Raw genomic sequence first — 21,727 nt, 5'->3', positions numbered from 1 at the left:
TGCTTAATATTGACATAAATAAACTTGTTTTTATAATCTATGTTTATCTTTGTATTTAGATTTTCAATTAGAATCCAAAAATGTATCAAATTTTCGGAAAATTAGATATGATTAAATATTTTATCGAATATAATGAGATTTAACGACCTGCGATATCAACGTCGATATTAAGAACAAGTGCAATTATTTAAGACATTGCCTCAAGCATCAAAAAAGGACATTATATATGTTTTTTAAATTTATAATGGAAGAACTTTAGTAGGCGCTTTTGAAAATCAAAAGTAAATTAAACAACAGCTTCCATTTTATTAAATATTAATCATATATTAATTAACATAACTATATTTGTAGAAACAAAGCAAATCAAATAAACTAAATAATACTAACGAACACTTTTAATGAAAGAAATAACACAACAAAATTAAATAGCTACACGAAACATTTAAAATATTGTATTATTTTTAACTATTACACTTATTTTCTTACCGAGGTCTAATATTTAATCTCTTTGGAATGTTGTTTGTTTTGTTGCCAATAAATATTGAAATATCCGCCTTTTTTTATAAATAATTTTATTTGTATGAATTAGCAGAGGCAAAAAGTGAAGAAGCAATCCTGTCTTATCTCTTTGTTTTTTTTTAATTTTGCAAATCGTATGACTGAAATGAGTTCAGTTAAACCTAGGTTGTATCCTATATCGATTTAAAAATGCCCTGCGGTACAGCTCATCGGACGATTTAATTGTTAAAAAAAGAATTGTTGACAAATTTAATAGTGGGCAAAAGCAAGCTTTAATAGCTAAAGATTTAAATCTTAATAGATCAATTATAAGCAAGGTTATTTCCTTTTGGAAGATCAGAAAAACTATTAAAAGCCCCCTCTCCCCCCTCAAGACCGGAAAACCCAGAAAACCTAATGGTGCTAAACATAGAAAAATTAAGAGGTTTGTAACCAGTAACCCAATTGCTTCAGCTAGTAGTGTTAAACAAGAATTTCCAGAAGTTTCACTCTCAATTCGAAGCATTCGGTATCGCCTTAGTGAAATGAGACTGTATGGGCGGCGTCCAGCAAAGAAACCTTTTATTTCCCCTAACAGGGCTACCAGACTACAGTTTGCAAGGGATTATCTTCCATGGACCGTGAAAAAATGTTTTATTTTCGGAGGAGAGCAGATTCAATTTGTTTGGATCCGATGGTGTAAAGTGGGTAAGACGTCCGAAGAGTTGTAGACTTAATCCTAAATACACTTTGCCCACTATAAAACATAGCGGCGAAAATGTGATGATGCGAGGATGTTTTTCAGGAAGAGGTGTTGGTCCCTTAGTGCGTGTAGAAGGTAAAATGGATCGTTTTGAATATCTGCGCATTCTTGAGCAGCAAATACTTCCACATGCTGAAGACAACATGCCATTATTGCGGACGTTTCAACACGATAACGATCCAAAGCATACCTCAGTACTTGTGAAACAGTGGTTAGCTAGCAATAAACTTAATGTCATGGGATGGCCTGCTCAGAGCCCGGATATTAACCCTATAGAAAATCTTAGGGAAAAATTAGATCGACGTCTACGACAAAAGAACAAGGCTAAATTCAGAAACCAGGATAGATTATTTTAAGAATTAAATAAAATATGGTTGATCATAAGTCCAGAATATATTAACAAAATAATGCTGTCAATGAATTCTAGGTGTATAGAAGTTATTAAGACTAAGGGGTTTGCAACCCGATATTAACTGTACTCTTTTATGGAAAAATTAAATAAATAAATTGTTTCTCCACTTTTTGCCTTTTATTAAAATATATAATTATAAATTTTCCGCTTGGATCTAGTTAAGTGTAAAAAATCTAAAGTAAAGTTTCATTGTGCCCCATGAAAGTTATTTTCTAAATAAGTACAAGATATTACAAAAACAAAAAATTAATTAAAAAAAATGTGTTATTTTGCCGATAGTGTATATATAAATACCTATATGTAAACATTACTGTACCAAAAATAGAATAAGAAGTAACAAACAACCACTAAAAACTATATTTTATTTTTTTAACGATATTTTAGCTAAGACTGCAACTCTATATTACTTATAATAAGTGTTCAAACTAAGCTCCTTCCTAATCAATGCACCATGGGCAACGTTTTTCTACATAACTAACAGCATTTCTAAATTCAATATTTCTTATTGTTGCAAATGCATTATGCAAAGCTTCTTCCAACATTTCTTTTGAAGTAATTGGCCGTTGGCATACCAAGTGCTTTATTCTTCCCCAAAAATCTAACGCTGTTAAGTCAGAGGACCTAGGCGGCCAATGTATTGGACCTTAACTTGATATCCACTGCTCACCAAACAGCTCATTTAGGTAAATAATTACTGACGACTCTAGAATTATGCAGTGGCGCATCATCTTGCTGGAAAAATATAGGATCCCTTTGCTGGGCCAGAGGCAATTCCTCTAGGAAGCGCTCAACTTGCGTTTGCAGAATTTGTAAATATCGCTCTGATTGCCACAAAATATGCCTACACAAACATTAAAACTAAAACGGCCTTGATTTCTCACAGTCATCGTTGCGTGAGAATTCGCTCGAGCCCATGTATACCTATTGTGTCTATTAAATATTCTTGCACTACTTATGGATGCTTCATCCGTTCAAATACAATAATTGTAGCCAAATGTTGCATCTTGACGATATTTTTTCGAAAAAGATGATACACTTTTCGGGTTCGATAAGCTTTATACCTGTATTTTTTTTAAATCCGTCTTGCAGAGGTTCTTGGAACTCCAGTTTCTACATCCAATTTCCGGGTGGGTAGGTTAGGGTTATTTTCAATTGCGCCCACAATTGTAATATCCAATAGTTCTTGGTCGTCATTATTATTATTATTATCAGCATTTCTTCGCGGTTTGGCAAAAGAACCAAAATTAATAAGGTTTCCTTTTAATTTCCTTTTAAAAGTACCGTGCTATGTGGCTGCACCCGTTCTGGATATTGTCGTTGATATAGATATAGAAGCCTCTCTTGCATTTTCATAAGGTTCAATAAAACGTTTAATCATATCGAACTTTTCAAAATTTTGATTATCACATAAACGAAACACAATGTTTGTTCATATCAAAATGACGTATCACGCAAAGCAACGGCATACTCAGTCCTTTACGTAATGGGCTTGGAAAATTAAAAAAAATATATATATATTTTCCTAAAAATAAATACAACATAAGTTTATTAGAACAATGACGTTTATTTCAAGTTATTAGGGTAAGTATTTGCAAAGTTATAAGGCTGCTAGTCTGGGGTTTTTTATACCTCCCGAGATTTCGTCCCAATTACGCGATACGTCATAAACGCCGACGCGTTATTTTGTTTGTTGACATTTTGACTTTTATTATTGACGTATTTTGCTTGTTGACTAATTTCGATGGAGCAGGGATTTGTTCGTGGTCAGTCAGGCAACTTACTCATTATATAAACGTAAATATTTTAAAACTATAAATTCTATTTAAAAATAATTAAAAATAAACTTTTACTTTAACACCCTGTTTTTCAAAAACTAAGCATTTTTCTTAGACAAGGAAAATGAGTGGACCTGTAATCACGCACCTGAAACGAGCTGTTTGCCACCAAATCTGCAAATTTGGTCAAAAACTGTCATCTGGCAATTATTTTTCCTATGAAATTTATATCAAAACACTGAACATCCCACTTGGATGTAATATCCAAAAAGTATAGATTTAACCAAAAATGTTACTTAAAAAAAACCAAGAATCTCTTAAAATACTCTCAAAAACAAGTAAGCGTATGGTGACATCATAATGCGAGAAAAATTCGGCTCACTTCGTTAACATTGTAAATATAGGCTAATACCGGTCCAACCGTTTTTTCTTGTCTAAGGCGTTTCTCGACATAGAACATATGTACATATAAACTTATTAAAATATTTTTAAAATTTCTACATTTCGTTAAAGTTGCTGCTACAAAATTTTGACTCACCCTGTATATTGAGAAGACACACAAACAACTTCTGTTGTTTTACTTTTTTAATTTACTGTAGTAACCGTGAAAGTAATGTAAAAATATCAAAAATTGGTTAATTTCCTATAGGATAATGCTATTGAATCGAAAAACTGAACGCAACCAGTGACCAACCCTCATATTAGTATTTATTTCATCCCACTTCCAAAAAAAACCTGGAAAACGGACCATTTCCGCAAAAAAAAATCGTTATGCATAGTATTCTTATGTAGAATCATTCTAAAAAACATTTTTTTTGTAACCTGCTATTTCCGCTTAGCGAAACTTTAAATTTCTAATAAATAACGTGTCTATTTTCTTATTATACTAAAATATCCATAAAAACTAACTATTCAAATGAATTTTTATCGATCCTTTACCTAATATGACAAGACATTTTAATTTAGTAATAGCAGACCCTGTAAGTTGTAAGTTTACTAGTATGTAGTAGTAAAAAGACTGCCGTCATAGCTATCTTAAATTAACTTACCTCAAAATGATCCTCACAGCAAAACCGATTACAAGTACTCGAAAGAACTTTGTTTATTTTATTGTCTCTCTTCATTGCATTACACCACTGTTTCCGTATTTTCTCTCCTATTTATATAAAAAATTATAAATGCTTTATTAATTTGGAGTATTTTTTGTCGTATTTCTACACCTTGGCACAATACAATATTTATAGCGGGTATTTGGAGCAGACATTTTGGAAAACACAAACAACAGCAAAAACATGCATAATAATATTAACAAAGCAGCGTGCGCGGTCGACCTGCTAGCGTCGGTCGTCGCGGCCACTTAGGCGCCTGTAACGTATCATCCCGGCCGCATTTTAACATTCCGGTATAGGATTTGACACCCAGGCGAATTTAATTGGTCGATTTGAGTTCGTATCGCCAATAAATGCGAAGTGCCAAAATTAGGGTCAGAATGTTGGACGGTGCTAAAACACAAGTCGGATTGTTGCAATGTGGTTGGCAGGGTTTTTCTATTAAATAGGCTGACCACGTGTCACTAATCCGTTAATGCGTTTTCTGTTACAGTGCAATATTACTTCGTTACAATTCGTGCAATATTGGAGTGTAATAATTAATTAATTATGGAGAGACTAATAAAAGTTACCGAAAATTTGTATAGGGGCAACATGAAAAATGAAAAAGATGTCGTGGAACGGTTAAATGAATATGAGGAACAGACATTTTCGTCATGGCGTTATAAGTCCAGTATTAAAAATGATAAAAAATTTGCATACAGGTAATATAAATATTTCTTAGCTAAAACTTCCCATTAATTTATGTAATAGGTTAATAATTGGTATAAGCGGTATACTATCGTTTACATGGTTTCTTGGCAGTAAACGCATTTTATGAAGACCTTTTAATAAGACGATAAAAAAACTAAAATATCTATATCTTATATGAAATGAAAATGTTCTAAATGGCTAAGACTATCACCTCTTTTCGGCTTTGCATCATGTTACCAAACACCCTATATATCCTTGAGATTCAATTCAAGAATATTTATGTATAAGTCTTATAGTTAAATTTGTCAATTCATGAAAAGCCTAGTCATTTCAGATAACGTCAGTATATACCTAGCATAAATAAAAAACATTGTTATGCTATCTGCCAAAAACTATGACAAACTACCTTAACTGTTCTTATTAAAATATAGATATTAAATAATTATTTGTTCTTAATAAGAACAGCTACGGTAATTTAGATAAGCTGTTTATTTTAACATTTGTATATGCAAAAAGTAATGCGCAACATTCTGACCTGCATTTGAGCACCGTTCAACATTCTGTCATCGTTTTCAGCACTACTTTGTGATTAGTTGATTATTTGAAATGGACCAATCAAATTCGCCTAAGTGTCAAATCCTATACCGGAATGTTTAAATGCATCCCGGTCGCGCTGGTACAAGGAAAAAATTAAACATGGCCTATTTATTCGAACTTTGAAAATTAATTGTGAAGTAACTATAAATGCTAGAGAACTGAAATAATTGTTAAATTTAAGTTGGAGCCTGCTCTTTTTTACTAAAAAATAATCGAATTGTCGTTTCCAAGCTCATTGTTTCACACCCGCCTACTCTGTTTTTTAGACGTTAAAAATGGCATGGCGTTATAATTTCTTAATATTTAATTCGAATTATATATCGTAAACTATTAAATTTAGATTGATAGTGTTATATATTTTTGAAAAGGGACTTTTAAGGGCTACAAAGAAACCTAAAAAAAATAATATGCGTTTCATTTAATTTTTTTTAAATAATAAAACACCTTGTATAAATATAAATGTGATAAGCATGTTAAGCACTAAAAAGTGCTATAAGAAAGTCGTTACAGAAATTATTTATATTTATATTTTATTTATTTTTTTTATTCCTTTTAAAATTTGAGCCCGCAGAATGAGGATCAAATTTTTTTTATCTCTAACAGGGACATGAATTAAGAAAATGTCTAAATTGGCCCACCCTGTATAATCAATTAAGGGGATTTTATTCTTCCATGAAATATTTAACCATTTGAAAAATGCATTTTTGCTATTTTTATGTTCGTGGGTTACAAATGTTAAGTAAACAGGTATAACGTAGCTCAAATCTACTTAAGAATAAAAGATACAAAGTGTTTTAGATAAAGTCAAAGCTACGCAATTTAATGCTTATTAAAAAACCTATCCGAAAAAAAATCAAAATAGTCATTTAATAAGCATCCTTAGTTCGTCATATTTGTTTGACTGACAAAAATACACTTTTTTTATAAAAAGAGGCTACAAGTAGGAATAGCAAATTGCAAAATATTATTTAATTTGTTTAATACCAGATTGCTCAAAATTGTCAGAAATTAATAAAGAATAAAAAAAGTTATATAGGATATTCTAATTTAAGAAATCGAGAGTGGCTGCTGATTTTTTATATCAACGGCAAAGTCACAACTTTGAGAATATTTTAGATTAATAGAGTAAGGTCTATCAAGGAAGTAGTTAACCAGCCTGTTTCTGAGTAATCTTCACATTATGCATCATTTATGATTAACCCTTTAAAGAATACTTTGATAAAGGAGAAATAATAAAGAAGTATCTAAAAAAATTTAGTTTATAAAATATAAGGAAATATACATTATTCTTAAATACAACAAGTACCTAGCCTAGGAGAATAAAACATAAACAAACAAAAAACTAGGAAGTTTTCCAATTGTAGTTGCGCTCCATGTTTTAGTGAACATAGGTTCTTAGCGAACAAACTTGAAAGTAATTAAATAACAAATTAGTGAGGTAATCATTAATTATTTTAAAATTACATCACATCAAAATAAATCGTACAAAAACAATATTAATTTAACAAAGCTGTAATGGCGTTCATAAACAGTTAAAACTTTTCTAAGTACCTTGAGACTTAATTAACCTTACTTTAGTTTTGTTGTATTACTTTTTTTTGTAACTGAAAAACTACAGGAAACCTACAATAACATTAATTTATCAATAAAAAAAATAAAAAAAAAAACAAAAGCTATGTTTAATTTATATCTCTTTTTGTATGCACTGATATTTTTGACATTTATAATTTTATTTGCTGTACTATTTATTAAAAGACATAACTGGTCAGACCAAGCCGGTTATAACTTGAATATCAAGAAAGATACATTCATTCCCTCACAGCACATTAAAAGATTTGTTCTTCCTTTATTAGATTATATAAAGCCTTACTCAATGTTATACTATTAATCTTATTTATTATTGTTATTGTTGGTACAAGAACAATAATAAATAATTGTTTTTGTATCACAACAAAAATAATTATCTATTAAGTCTCAAAGGTCTTTCCAATGTTTTTTTAACATAAATGAAAAATCTATGATATAATGCTACAAATCATATTCGTGTTCTCTTTGGACATCATTTAGCAATTGTCGTTGTTGATTTGCTCTGCGCCTAATTTCGATTAAAGCGTTTTGAACTTCAGGATTTTCAAGAAAATGGTGATGACGAGCTCCTCGGCGATGATGAGGCGGATGTTGGCGTTGCCGTGCCAAATGAGCATGAAAAACTAAATTAGGCATTGCACCATGATGTCTACCATGTTGCCCCGGTATATTTGCATGTCTGTGAGTTTCGCTTTTTTGGTGTTCTTGAATTTTTTCTTTAAAATGTGTCTCCAGGTCAGCAGTAGGATCATGTTTTAGTTTCTTCGGATCAATCTCTTTTTTGGCCATTTCTGCTGCTTGAAGGACATTTTTCTCATTTACGGTAAAATTATCTGTATAAAGCGGGCATAAGTCATACCTGTCACCGCCTTGACCATTAAAATGTTTGTACCTAAAACAAAAAGATTTTAATTAACACAAAAACTATAGACATTTACTCAACCACTATAGGAGAATCTTCAGGTAATATAATCTTACTTGCTGGAAGAACTTAATGAACCGGTAAATAATAATTAGGGTACTTTTATATACCGGGTAGTCAAGGATAAAGGGAACTTATAAATTTTTCGAATTTCAATAAAAACAAATGAAATTTAGAATGCACTTTACAACCCCCAATCAATTTTGAGACGTATATTTTTCTTCGAATATTTTGGCGTAAGTTTTATTAAATGAAACTAAATGCGTGGCAGACTTTTCAAATTTCAGGAACAAAAATATGTAAACTATACAGTGCTTTCATTTCAAAACGATCCACCCATAATAACTTTCATAAAAAAAAAAAAAAAAAAAAACGTCAAATTAGATATACAGGGAGACGTTTAATTATGCATTTACTGAAGTTCTGTCACTCACTTCCTCACCTCCAGCTAACCTCACTTTAATATGTCAAATGGGAACCCCCATCGTGTGATACATCATAGTAAGCAGCGGTACCAAAAACTCAAATCGGTAAATGTGTAAGCAAATAGTTAGCGAAAATGTCTAAAAATAATGAATGTTTTATTTACGCCAAACTTTGGTATATCAAATGGCTACCCCATGGTGTGATACATTATTTTAAAGGGCATTCATTATGCTATCAATGGTTGTAAAAAAAAATAAAATTGATTGACCAAGAAGCAATTAAAGTGTAAATCGGTAGGGTAGAAAAATAAATTTAATTAGTTTAACAAATTTATTTTATTAAATGTTCAAAATGCGCGCCGTTATTAGCAAGACAATAAAAAAGCCTATTTTCAAACTCCTTACGAACATTGGCAAGGGTCTGCCCGCTAATTTCTCTGCATTCTTGACATATTCTATTTTTTAAATTCTCAATACTCTCAGGTGGGGTTTTATAAACTTTGCTTCTTAACTAGCCCCAAAAAAAAAAGTCTAGTGGGGTTAGGTCCGAAGACCGCGCAGGCCATTCGATTGCTCCACATCTGCCAATCCACTTTTCTCAAAAATTTTCATCAAGCCACTCTCGTACTACCAAAGTGTAGTGCGCGGGAGCTCCATCCTGGTGAAAATGTATATTATTTTCATTCAATAATATAGCACCATGTTGATCTACTTGATTTTCCATAGATTAGATGATGGAAGGGTATATTGCATTTTCTAAAAGGTTTAAATAAATTTCGCCAGTCAAATTTTCTTCCAAAAAAATGGCCCGAATATTTCATTCCCATAAATTCCTGCCCAAACATTAATTTTTTGGGGATATTGGGTATGGCTTTCCCAAAAAACATGCGGATTTTCTAATGAAAATGGGATAATTCCCAGTATCTACAGTTATGTCTGTTCACCAGGCCATTTAAAAAAAAGGTCGATTCGTCACTGAAGCAAATGTTCTTCAATAAATGGGGATCGTCGTCAATTCGCTAGCACCTTCACAAAATTGAATTCTCCTGTCAAAATCATCTTCTCCGAGTTCATGAAGAATATGAATTTTATAAGGAAAGAACTTATATTTTTTTAAAACTTTATGTACGGAACCAGTGGAAATATTCGTTAGTTTTGCGGCCTTTGGTATAGACAAAGTTGGATCCATAGCAAATTGTCCTAGTACTTCAACTTGGCAAGCTTCATCGACAACTCTATTTTCATATTTTTTCTTATTGCAAATCGATCCCGTCTCTTTAAATTTTCGTATCAATTTTAATACGTATTTATGGCTCACGTTTTTATCTGATACCTTTCATTAAATGCTCTCGCGGTTCTGCGAGCACACCGATCTTGAGCTCCATAAAGGAAAATTATTTCTATTCTTTCGGCTAGCGTATACACCATTTTATTAACTCACTGTTTTAACTAAAATTGAAAAATTGAACGCGTCAAACTGATAGTTTTAACAATAATAAATCGCCTGCTTCTTAAACGTCTTAAAAATGTAAGGTATTGCAGTGTTTTTTTGAACGTATTAGGTAGATTTCGCAAAAAATATAAGTGAAATAAATACACATACAAAGTTATAAGACAGCAAAGATTTTTGAAAAAAATTTGAAGACACTCTTTTTTCTCGCAAATAACGGTACACATTCTTTACTTAAAGAAATAAATAATTTGCTTGAACTAAATGTACTGTTTGTTACCACACATTTTAACTTCTAAATTGCTTGTATTTTTTTTTTTAGTATTAAGGGTGGATTGTTTTGAAATGAAAGCACTGTATAACATGGCATGTTTTAATTAACAAATGCCATAGCATTATTTTTTTACTTTTATTTTATTTTCAAATAAGATAATAACTGAAACAACTGCAACTTTGCATGAAATTTATGTTATAAAATGCTCACCAACCTAAAATATTTATTTATTAATTTAAAGCTGTACAGCTCAATAGAATATCCATCTACAGAACAAACTAATTCCATAGGGAAGACCTAATTATTACCTGTTAAAGTTGTCAGTGTATCGCCTTTTATTCACGTTATTTTTAAGTTCTTTTTTGTGTTTATGGTATAGTTCTTAGTTTCCATGTTGCACCAGAACTCTCTTTATTTTTGAGCATACTAATGTTTCAAGTTTAACGCTTCTTTTAACTTTTAAATTTAATTTAGTATAAATGTTTGATGCGGCCTAATAGCGTTGATTGAATATTTGGGAAGATGCACAACCCTATGGACAAAAATGTACCTTTAAATGTACCTAACAATGGGATGGGGACACCGTCGCATCGCTCTCGGTGAGCCCGAGAATTTTACCCAACGGCGTGTGCCAACAGTTACTGTCTGCCTGCTTGGCATCATTCACCCTGAAAACTCGGCCGCTTTGAGTTAATATATATTAATATTTTTAACAGGTGTATTTCAGCAGATTATTTAAATTTCTGTGGACATTTTGGGAGATAAACATTAATTTATTATGCTGCCAACAAATCAAAATAAGTGTTTATAGGAGGCGTCATAATAAAAAGAAACAAAAACAATAATGTAAGTTTCTTTAAATTCCAGGGTCTAAACGAATAATTTTTGAGTGAATTCAAATTCCAGGAAATATGGTATTTTTCATGGGGAGCAAACTGCTCAAAAATCAATGAATATGCGAAAATAATTTTTGAAAAATGATACTTACATAAGAATATATAAAACAAAACTACTTACAAATATATTGTACGGAAGTGTGGTATCTTGGAAAGGTTTATATATAATTCTTATATTTTTGTTCACTAAATAGAGAGGTTCATTTACTAAAGAATTTTCCCAAAATATGTAGTTATAGTTAGTTTTAGATATTTAAGCCTTTACAGAGCAGTGCCGTTCGTTTAATTAATTAAAAAAAAGGAGTTTCGAAAATCGTAAGATTATCAATTAGGCATTATTTGTTAGGTAGCTTATTTCTAATCTAATTTGATTTAAAAAAATAAATAAAATATAGGTTTACAAAAGCAAATTTAAAGCTATTTGATTAAGCATTAAATCAATACTTCAGAGGTAGTTTTATAAAGAATATATTATACTTATTCAAGTCAATTAATGTATTTAAAGATTTATTGATCATAGATTGTTTAAAGTAATTCAGATTTAATTTCTTATTTTTTTTAAATTTGGTCTTAATTATTTTAGCTCAAATAAAGTGTTTAGAAATAATTGAAAAAAATTATATTCACTGCATTGACGCATTTATTTAAATTCTTGGTTCAGTCTTTGTTTTACTTGAATATTTGTACCAAACTCCCTTCATTGTGAATATGTTTTTACTAGGCAGCTTAATCAAGATCCCCTAGAGAATTTATTTTCTGTAATAAGAAATAGCTAGAAACAAATCAAAGTCAAGTGTTCAGCAGTTTTGAATAACTTTGTAATGTAACATCAATATTAGATTGCAAAAATCATTGGGTAGTGGAATTTGTGAAGGAGATGTCTATATGTCTGATGATTATAAAAAAAAACTTTTTATAATTGGATGATAATCAAGCCAGTAAAGTTTTACTTTCAGATATTAAAGCAACTAAAAAAATAACTTATTGTTATACCGAAATTGCATTTACAAGCAATATCAGTAGTTCCACTTCTTCCGATCTAAAAGTATCGAATAATTCAAATAAAGCCGTAAGTTTGAAAACGGGGGAATATAGGGTCTCGGAAGAGGTAGACGAGATCAGTTAAATTAAAGAGAAATTGTGCAATTCAGTACTTGAATAAGTGCAATTCTAAAATTTAAAAACATATATTAGGAACGAAAAACTGGAAAGCAAAAAAATATATATAAGAAAAAAAAACGCTGAAAACATAGAATTTTCTTATTTTTATTCCTCATTTAATAAAATGTTAAACATGATTTCTATTATTTTGAAGACAATAGTAACGCCTACTTTCAAAATATTCACGCACATTTACGAACGTTTCTCTGGATATACCTCTATTTGGCTTTGTCATTTAGAAATAAGTAACTTACTAACAGTTTAATTCTTTGTCGTAAGCTAACTATAATTAAAGAAAATACTTTGTATACGAAATTGTTGAAATAAAAATAAGTAATGAGTAAGTCTGAACTATTCTATGCTGGATTGCTCTAGTGACTCAGGTTGCATTTTAAAAACCACAGATTTTAGGTGACCCCACAAAAAGAAGTCAAAAGCTGTTAGGCCTGGAAATCTAGGTGGCCAGTCAATAGAACCTTTTCTTCCAATCCATTGGTTAGGATAATAATGATTCCAACCTTTGCTTAACGGGAACTACACAATAAAAAGGTCCTCCATCCTGTTGAAATCTGATAGAAGCTTGTAGCATTTCAGCATACATGTCGCCTTAACATTAATTTTCTGGGTGCACTGAGCATGCCATTCTAATAAACGTGTGGATTCTCGTCACACTTTAAGTTAACGTCAAGTTACACTTATCACTGAAGCTAATATTTTTAACTAGTCGAGGTTCTGCCGTATATGTCTCATTATTTCATAAAACTGGATTTTTCTGTCGGGGTTGTCATCGCCAAGTTCTTGCAGTATTTGCAGTTTATAGGGATATACAGTGCTTTTCTTTAAAGTCCCCCCCCCCCCCCCCCATTTATTTTTTGAACGGGTCAAATAAAATTTTTGAAACTTGGCATAAGTAAATTGGTCTATAGATACTATTTTTCACTGTAAACTAGGTAGTTGTAAATTCCAAGATGGCGGCTGGGCGACATCTTGAGAAAAAATTTTAAATAGAAAGGGGGGTCGTGTGGTACCTCATTTTAAAGGTCTCAATGAGTACTTTATAACCCTGAAATATTAGACCCATATCTTAACTCGTTTCAAAATGGCGGCCTAATAAAAAAGTATTTGTTTTTATTTTAACGTTTTACATTTTTATGATTTTTGAATAGGTAAAAATCAGTGTACGAAAATAAATGCATCACTATTTTATTTTGACATAAAAACGACAGTTCTAAATGTCAAAATAACACATAAGCGCCATCTTGAATAAATGCATTAAATAGAAATCTTGTGTTACCTCATTTAAAAGGTTTTATTGAGTACTTTTAATATTTATTACATGGACTCGAAGGACTCCGTTTTGACCTGTCTAAAAGTAACAACCAAAAAAATACACTGTTGCGATTTTATTAACGTTTTTAATAATAAATTACAAATAATTTATAATTTTTGAATTTTGGATTTAAAGATTAACTTTTTGGTTTCTAAAGACTTACTGAACCGCCCTCGTATGTCACATTTCACGTTAAAGGTTATTGAACATTATTTAGACATTCCAAAAACCAAATAGCTATTAAAAAAACTCGAAAAAAAATTTTAAGATATTTTTCCTTAACCGGTAAATTACTCTTGTATCGGTCATTGTTAGATATTGTTTAGTGTGTTTGGCAGTTTGAATTTATTGTTTTTTTCAAAATGGTTAATTCTCGTCCATTGGAGGAAAAAGTAGAAGCAATTTTTATTTATGGAGCAACGCGTAATTTTCATGAGACTGAAAGGGTTTTCAACGAACGTTTTCCTGATCGTCCTATTTGCCGTAAATATTTAAGGGAACTTGTAAATAAATTTACAACTACTGGTACTGTCCAGGATAAAAAACGCCCAGGCCATATGTCCAAATAATTGGCGAAATAATAGAAAATCCCCAACATTCTACTCCAACTGTTGCTGATATCTGTGAAGTTTCAACTTCGACATGGAAAGTTTTAAAAAAAAATAAGTTTCACCCATACAAGATCCAAATGGTCCATCAACTGACTGAAGATGATCCTGACCGAAGAGTGCAATTCTGTGAAATTATGGCAGAGAGAGTAGAAAGGCAACCTACGTACGTGCGCAACATTTGTTTTAGCGACGAATGTACTTTTTTTTTAAATGGTAATGTCCACAGACAAAATTGTCGATATTGGAGTGATACCAATCCACACATTTTTCGTGAAACCCGATCTCAGTATCCGCGCAAAAAATCAATGTATGGGCAGGAATATTAGGGAATCATATCGTAGGGCCGCTGTTTTTTTAGAAGAAAATTTAACAGGTGAATTGTACTTAAATATGCTGGAAAATGCTATCGATCCTCTCATAACAGAAATTGTTGAGGCTAATGTACATGAATTTGACATGGAAATTACATTTCAACAAGATGGTGCTCCTCCGCATTTGCCAGGAATGTGAGAAATTATTTAAATGATAATTATTTTGGTCGTTGGATAGGTCGTCGGGGTCCTATTGAATGGCCAGCTCGGTCACCAGATTTAACGCCGCTAGACTTTTTTTTGTGGGGATACCTAAAGCAAAAGGTATACGAAACAGAACCTGCCTCAATTTTTGAGCTACGACAAAAAATCACTAACATTTGTCAAAATATTGAGGCAGATGTATTTGAAAATGTTCGATGTGAATTTTCAGATAGGTTATTTATGTGTCAAGAGGTACAAGGAAATCATTTCCAGCATCTTTTAAATTAAATATTGTTTTTCTTTTGATAAATTGTTTATTTGCTAATTGTAAATTAGTATTTCATTGTATTCTATTAAAAACGTTAATAAAATCGCAACAGTGTATTTTTTTGGCTGTTACTTTTAGACAGGTCAAAACGGAGTCCACCGAGTCCATGTAATAAATATTAAAAGTACTCAATAAAACCTTTTAAATGAGGTAACACAAGATTTCTATTTAATGCATTTATTCAAGATGGCGCTTATGTGTTATTTTGACATTTAGAACTGTCGTTTTTATGTCAAAATAAAATAGTGACGCATTTATTTTCGTACACTGATTTTTACCTATTCAAAAATCATAAAAATGTAAAACGTTAAAATAAAAAAAAATACTTTTTTATTAGGCCGCCATTTTGAAACGAGTTAAGATATGGGTCTAATATTTCAGGGTTATAAAGTACTCATTGAGACCTTTAAAATGAGGTACTACACGACCCCCCTTTCTATTTAAAATTTTTTCTCAAGATGTCGCCCAGCCGCCATCTTGGAATTTACAACTACCTAGTTTACAGTGAAAAATAGTATTTATAGACCAATTTACTTATGCCAAGTTTCAAAATTTTTTTTTGACCCGTTCAAAAAATAAATGGGGGGGGGGGACTTCAAAGAAAAGCACTGTAAGTTATGAAATTTAAGTACCTTTCTTATTGATTCATGCCAGTATATAGGTAAGTAAAATCTGTATTGTTGTGACGAATTCATAATGAGTTACTTATTATATTGGGTATTACGTCACTTATAGCAAAAATCAATTTAGAAATTTTTATCTCACACGCTCAACAATTGAAAAGAAGAAGAAAATAGACTTATTCACGTATTTAAAAGAAATATGAACTTAAATCTGTAACGATACCATTCGATATACTTAATTTAATTTAAGTTCAATAAGTTTTAAATACAATAATTTACTTGAGGTATAATAGATTTTTTATAAACCTAGGAGCTGAGGTTTAATCTATTAATCTCTGAGCTCGTTTCTTCTTTTCAATATCCTACCTAACTTTGTTATGAATATTACAATTAAAAAAAAACGATAAAAAACAACAAGACCTACTTTTTTTAAAAATACCTAATTTGAACCAACGTTTCGGTAGTTATATCTACTACCGTTATCGATAACGAACAATTTTCTAAAATGTGGCTTTTGGATTTATAATTTGACCTAAATCTTTCTATTTAAGATTTTAGGGCTGTCCAACGGGATCACCCTGTTACATATACACCTTCCATTATGACGACCTTGTTTTTTCTTATATGCGCCATATTGGAGTTTTGCAATTTTAAATAGCCTTTTTAATTACTTTTTCATCAGTGTATCGCACTTGCACTTTTTTTTGGTAAGAGCTCTGTGGGCAAAAGAGATACATTGGAAATATAAGATACCTCATTGAAAAGGTAATTAAAAGGGCTATTCAAAACTGCAAATGGCTAATATAATGCCGACAGTGAAAAACAAAGTTGATGATGGCTAGTACGTTGGCTGTGTCATCGTATAGGAGAGAAAAAGTTGTTACAATAATGTATTCATTTAATAAATAATTTAATATAGAGGGTGATCGATGATCGATGGTACGTTAGCCGCATATGTTAAACGGAACGCAGCATTTCTCTGAAAATTTGATAACCATGGTAACAGACAATGGCCTATCGGTCTAAAATATTTTCAACGCTGCAGCGTTGCCGCTTATATAGAGATATGGCAGCACCTTCGATTTTTAAAAGGAACATCCTATATTTTTAGATATTTTGATTCTCTGCTTCGTTTTGAGTTTTTTTAAATCATCTCCGGTATCTCTCTCTTTTTTCTCTACCTCTATAGAGAAAAAAAATCTTGCGTGTTTCTTGTTAAAAACCAATGGAAAACTAATTGTTTATTTATCAGCTATTTAAGTTCCTAAAAAGCTCAAATTTTAAACATCACTTTAAGAAACTATCTTGAATAACTTCCCGTAGCCTGATTTAATCAGCATTATACAGAATCGTCGCAAATTAAATTAAAAATTTTCATTTACTAAAATGGCAAAAAGTCATTTTTTTTAAAATGGAACACCCTATATTTTATTTTCTAATAGACAGTTTAATTTAATATAACACATCCTATACCTAAGTAGCCTCGTTTTAGAAATAAATACTTATTTTCATGAAATTTGATAATTTTAATGTTTTTTATTTTGTAAATTACTTGGTTAGCTATAAAAATGTCACAATGGTTTAATAAATGAAATTTTTAGTAGCTAAGAAATAAACAATTAGTTTCCCTTGGTTTTTAACAAAAAACGCGCATTTTTTTTTCCCGAAAACCACGAAAGTTAGGTACCTATAGTCGGATTACCGAACAGATGGTGTAAAATGATGTGCGCGAAATATAGGCCCGCCCATCGATGCAACCTTGGCAGATTTAGACGAGGAGAATTATGCCTACTTATTTTAAATTATTTTACCGTACAGCTTTGCTTTGTAAGCAGCTTTTTTTTAAATATAATACAGTCGCCAGTAAAATGGGTCCAAACCGATTTTGAGGTTGTGCCAGGTAACGATATAATAATCCCTTTTAAGTATTTTGTTATGCAAAGTTATGTTAATATTATTAATTAAATATGAATAAAAAAATTCATTGGTATACAAAACGTAAAAATCAAAGTAGGTCTATGGTTATGAAATGCAGTATTCGAGCATAATTTTGCATTCTAAACAACCTTTTCTTATAAACTTTTTTATATCTTGCCTAGAATTACTACTTTACCGTCCACTTTACCTACTTATAAAATTTAAAAAATGTTCTAAATGTTGATTTTAAAAAAATAATATGCTAAATTTTATTTTTTAATCAAGCAGGGCTGGATGCCAAACGGTCAAATTTTAACCACAACATTTTTTGTCATTTTCACATATAAATTCGCTCATCCTGGGACACACTGTATATTAAAAATATTTATTACGTGCTGCTTCTGCTGTAAACTGGACTTTTGCACTTTGTTGTATGCTGGATGCTCGTTATCACATGTTTTATATATGTTCATAATCACTTCCTTTTCAGCAATGGTCAAATGTTTTCGTACCCTTTTCTTAGGGGGTGACAAGGTGACAGCCATTATTTGTTAACAAAAAAATTAACAAATTAACAAAAAAATATACACAATCTCAACCTTTCAATATTGCGAAGATTCAAATATTCGAATAGCAGAAAATTCAACCAAAACGATCTAAAGCCGCTCGACTAATAAAATTAAATAAAACCCCAAGTCATGAACCCTATCGAGGTTCTAGGCCACACCTCCGGCGCAGAACGATCACGTGACCACTCCATCTGTTCGGTAATCCAAGCATATAGAGTAGTATGTTTAAAAGACTCAAAATGAAGCAGGTAATCAAAATATCTACAAATATATAGGGTGCCCTATTTAAAAAAATCAAAGGTGTTGCCATTTTTCTATATAAGCGGTCTTGAAAATATTTTAGACCGATAGAGCATTGCCTGTTACTATGGTTACCAAATATTTAGAAAAATGCTGCGTTCCCTTTTCTACGTAAGGCTAACGTACCATCGTCAATTACACTACATGTATGTTCAAATAACGCCAGAAAAAATTTAAAAAGATTTTGCAAAATTTCAGTTTTTTCCCAACATTTAGGAGGTATTTGGAATTTATAATACTCTATTAATTATAAACGGAAACTATATTGCGCAACTTTCCTCTAATTATATCACCTCGTATCTTCTACCGTTTCCGAGGTCCCCATATTGCTCAGCCTTATTTTGGACATCCTGTATAACCATCATGCGGGGTCTTTAAACAACATTTTTGTTACTAACGTTTTCTAGTATTAAGTATAGTTGTAACAATTAGGAATTAGAGATTTGCCTTATCACAACTCAAAATGTGGCTTATTTTCCATATTTTATCGAGTGCTATTAACACCCTCACTCAAAACCCCTTTAACTTTGTTTTGATAGTTTGTTGAGATATTTTTTTAACTGCATTGTATATTTGACTTTGATTTACTCCTGCTAATAGTGTATGGTTACCTGGAAAGTTATTAAGGCCGGAAATGTTTTTCTAGTAATAGGTACTATTTTCTAACTAAAAACACAGCATGGATTTGGTAAAAAAAATATCCAACCAACAAGAAGAAGATTATAATATAACATAGAAGATTATAACAGATTAATTATTTTATGATTAAGTTCAGAAACATCTTTCCAAAACAGATTTAAAATTAAAACATAAATATTATCACTTACCCATTAAGTACCGGTTGTCTACAAATATAACACATAATTGCTCCGCAAGAGCACGTCATTTTGTTGCAACCCTCCTCCTTTATAAATTTGGCGCTGCATTTATAACACTGTCTTATTAGAGCCTCAGTCATCTTGTTTTCAATATATATTCTATTTTTGACGTCTTCATCCTTTTCCACTTCATTACAACTCAGCGGTAAGTGAGACGGCTCTTTGCATGCTCTACACGATTCCTTCATACAGTCAGGGTTTAAACATCTAAATATTTTATCCTCCGGAGTAGGAATATTTGCAAAGTCGCAAAATGGACAGGTCTCTAAATCTTCAATACCGGCTGCTTTAACTTCGGCCAGTGCTTTCTTTTGAGCCAGTTTGGAAAATAGTTTCGGAGTAAGAACATTTTGTAACACCTATAAAAGAACATACTATAGTCAATATTATTTGTGTTTCTAAAGTAGACGAGGATCGCCGAAAGTAATTGCATACCAAGAAAATGTAGCGCCCTATATTAGGAACCTTTTCACTGTTATTTTGCTAATAAATGACCAAATTTCCTAAATTAAGTTTAAGATTATTTGAAACTTAATCGGCAAGTTTCTTTTTAATGTAGGCTTTTTGTATTTTTTATTGAAGAGGGTACATACAGGGTGTTCATTTGAAAACTTCTCACCACGGATTTATCGAAAACCACTGTTTAAAAAAAAACCGATGATGATGATGGAAACCCTATACTTGATGAGACTGGAATATATTTCCAGCAAGACGGCGCTCCTCCTCACTATGTTCTTCCGACTAGACGACGAGTTTCCAGATAAATGGATAGGGCGTAGAGGGCCTATAGAATGGCCTGCTAGATCTCCTGATATAAATTAGACTTTTTTCTATGGGGTCATTGAAATCTATTACTCCCTAACCTGAAAGTTTGAATGAACTTCGTCAACGCATCACCGACAGCTGCCATGATATCCCACAACATGTTTTTGAAAATGTCCGTCAGGAATTTGAACATCGCCTATATAATTGTTTGGCCAAAAACAGACAACATTTTGAACACTTATTGAAATAAAAACTGATATTTTTATGTTTTTGTTTTCTATCTGAACAAATTAAGATAAACAAAGATTTTTCTAATTTTCTCGAAAACGAATCTACCGATTTAATAAAAATCAAACCTCAAAATAAAAGACTTCGAAAGACCTTTTAAACAAGCTATTACTCGATACCCCTTGCCATTTAAAATTTTTAAGGGGATGATCCTGGGGGGCAGAGGGTGAAGTAATTTTAGGTTAGAAAGTTGTCCCCCTTGACAAACCTTCTGACGTATTTCGGCTTTTTTTTTTAAACAGTGGTTTTCGATAAATCCGTGGTGGGAAGTTTTCAAATGAACACCCTGTATAATATAATAATAATGGTAGAATTGTTTGTGAGGATAAGGAAATTCTTTTGGCGGCATTAATTTGATGATGGAGTCTTTTTGCCGTATGAGGTTTTATAACATATACTATAAATAGTAAAGACATATTATAGTTGACATATTAAGTTGTATAGTGGGCACAAATATTTGAAAATTTTTAACCACACACTTTAATGCATATTTCCTTTTTAGCATTTCCTCGTCATCTTTAGATTAAACATTAGTATCCAATAGTAACTGTACACTTTAATTATCCCACTTACCTGCAAACTAAACTCTTGATCGCAATTGGGTGTAAAACATATAATATCCAGCTTTCCGTCACCAAAAGCGACCTCCGCACTTCTCCGAATACAGTCTCTACAGAATCTACAGCCTGATGGACAAGTTAAAATATCTTGAGGCATCACTTCATCATCATAACAGCATCCACAAGTTTCCAACAAACCAAGTTCTTTGGCGTTGGCTCTACTCTGCTCCAATTGCTGTCGTTTTGCTTCTAGACGTTTTAAGATTTCAGTTTTATGTTCGAAATAGGCACACTCTTGTAGTAGAGGTATATTCGGACACAGCGGACGATAGCGGGAGTCCACAGTAGATTTTTTTATCACTTTCCTCAAAGCAGTAGTTCGAAAAGCCTCGATAGTTTTCATTAAGTTGTACATATTGCAGCTGCTGAGGTTAACTTTAGCTGGATAGAAATATGATATAAGATTAAAAATCAGAATGTT

The 21,727-nt window shown here is 31.6% G+C and overlaps 1 protein-coding gene across 2 annotated transcripts in view; it reads right to left on the bottom strand.

Moving 5' to 3' along the window:
* Window positions 1-7,088: 7,088 nt before the first annotated feature.
* Window positions 7,089-21,727, bottom strand: part of LOC126734994 (uncharacterized) — a 91,095-nt gene continuing 76,456 nt past the window's right edge. For both annotated transcript variants that reach the window (XM_050438862.1, XM_050438861.1), the window contains exons 8-10: window positions 21,260-21,687; window positions 19,583-19,992; window positions 7,089-8,326 (exon numbers count right to left, since the gene is read on the bottom strand). In XM_050438862.1, the coding sequence (XP_050294819.1) occupies window positions 7,876-8,326; window positions 19,583-19,992; window positions 21,260-21,687 (1,289 nt within the window). In that variant the 3' untranslated portion in view covers window positions 7,089-7,875. The remainder of the gene's footprint in view (window positions 8,327-19,582; window positions 19,993-21,259; window positions 21,688-21,727) is intronic.

Source organism: Anthonomus grandis, chromosome 4 (genome assembly GCF_022605725.1).
Source record: "Anthonomus grandis grandis chromosome 4, icAntGran1.3, whole genome shotgun sequence".
In the NCBI taxonomy this organism is placed as follows: Eukaryota; Metazoa; Arthropoda; class Insecta; order Coleoptera; family Curculionidae; genus Anthonomus; species Anthonomus grandis.
Note: the sequence above shows the minus strand (reverse complement) of the source record. Positions and strands in the feature narration are given on the sequence as shown.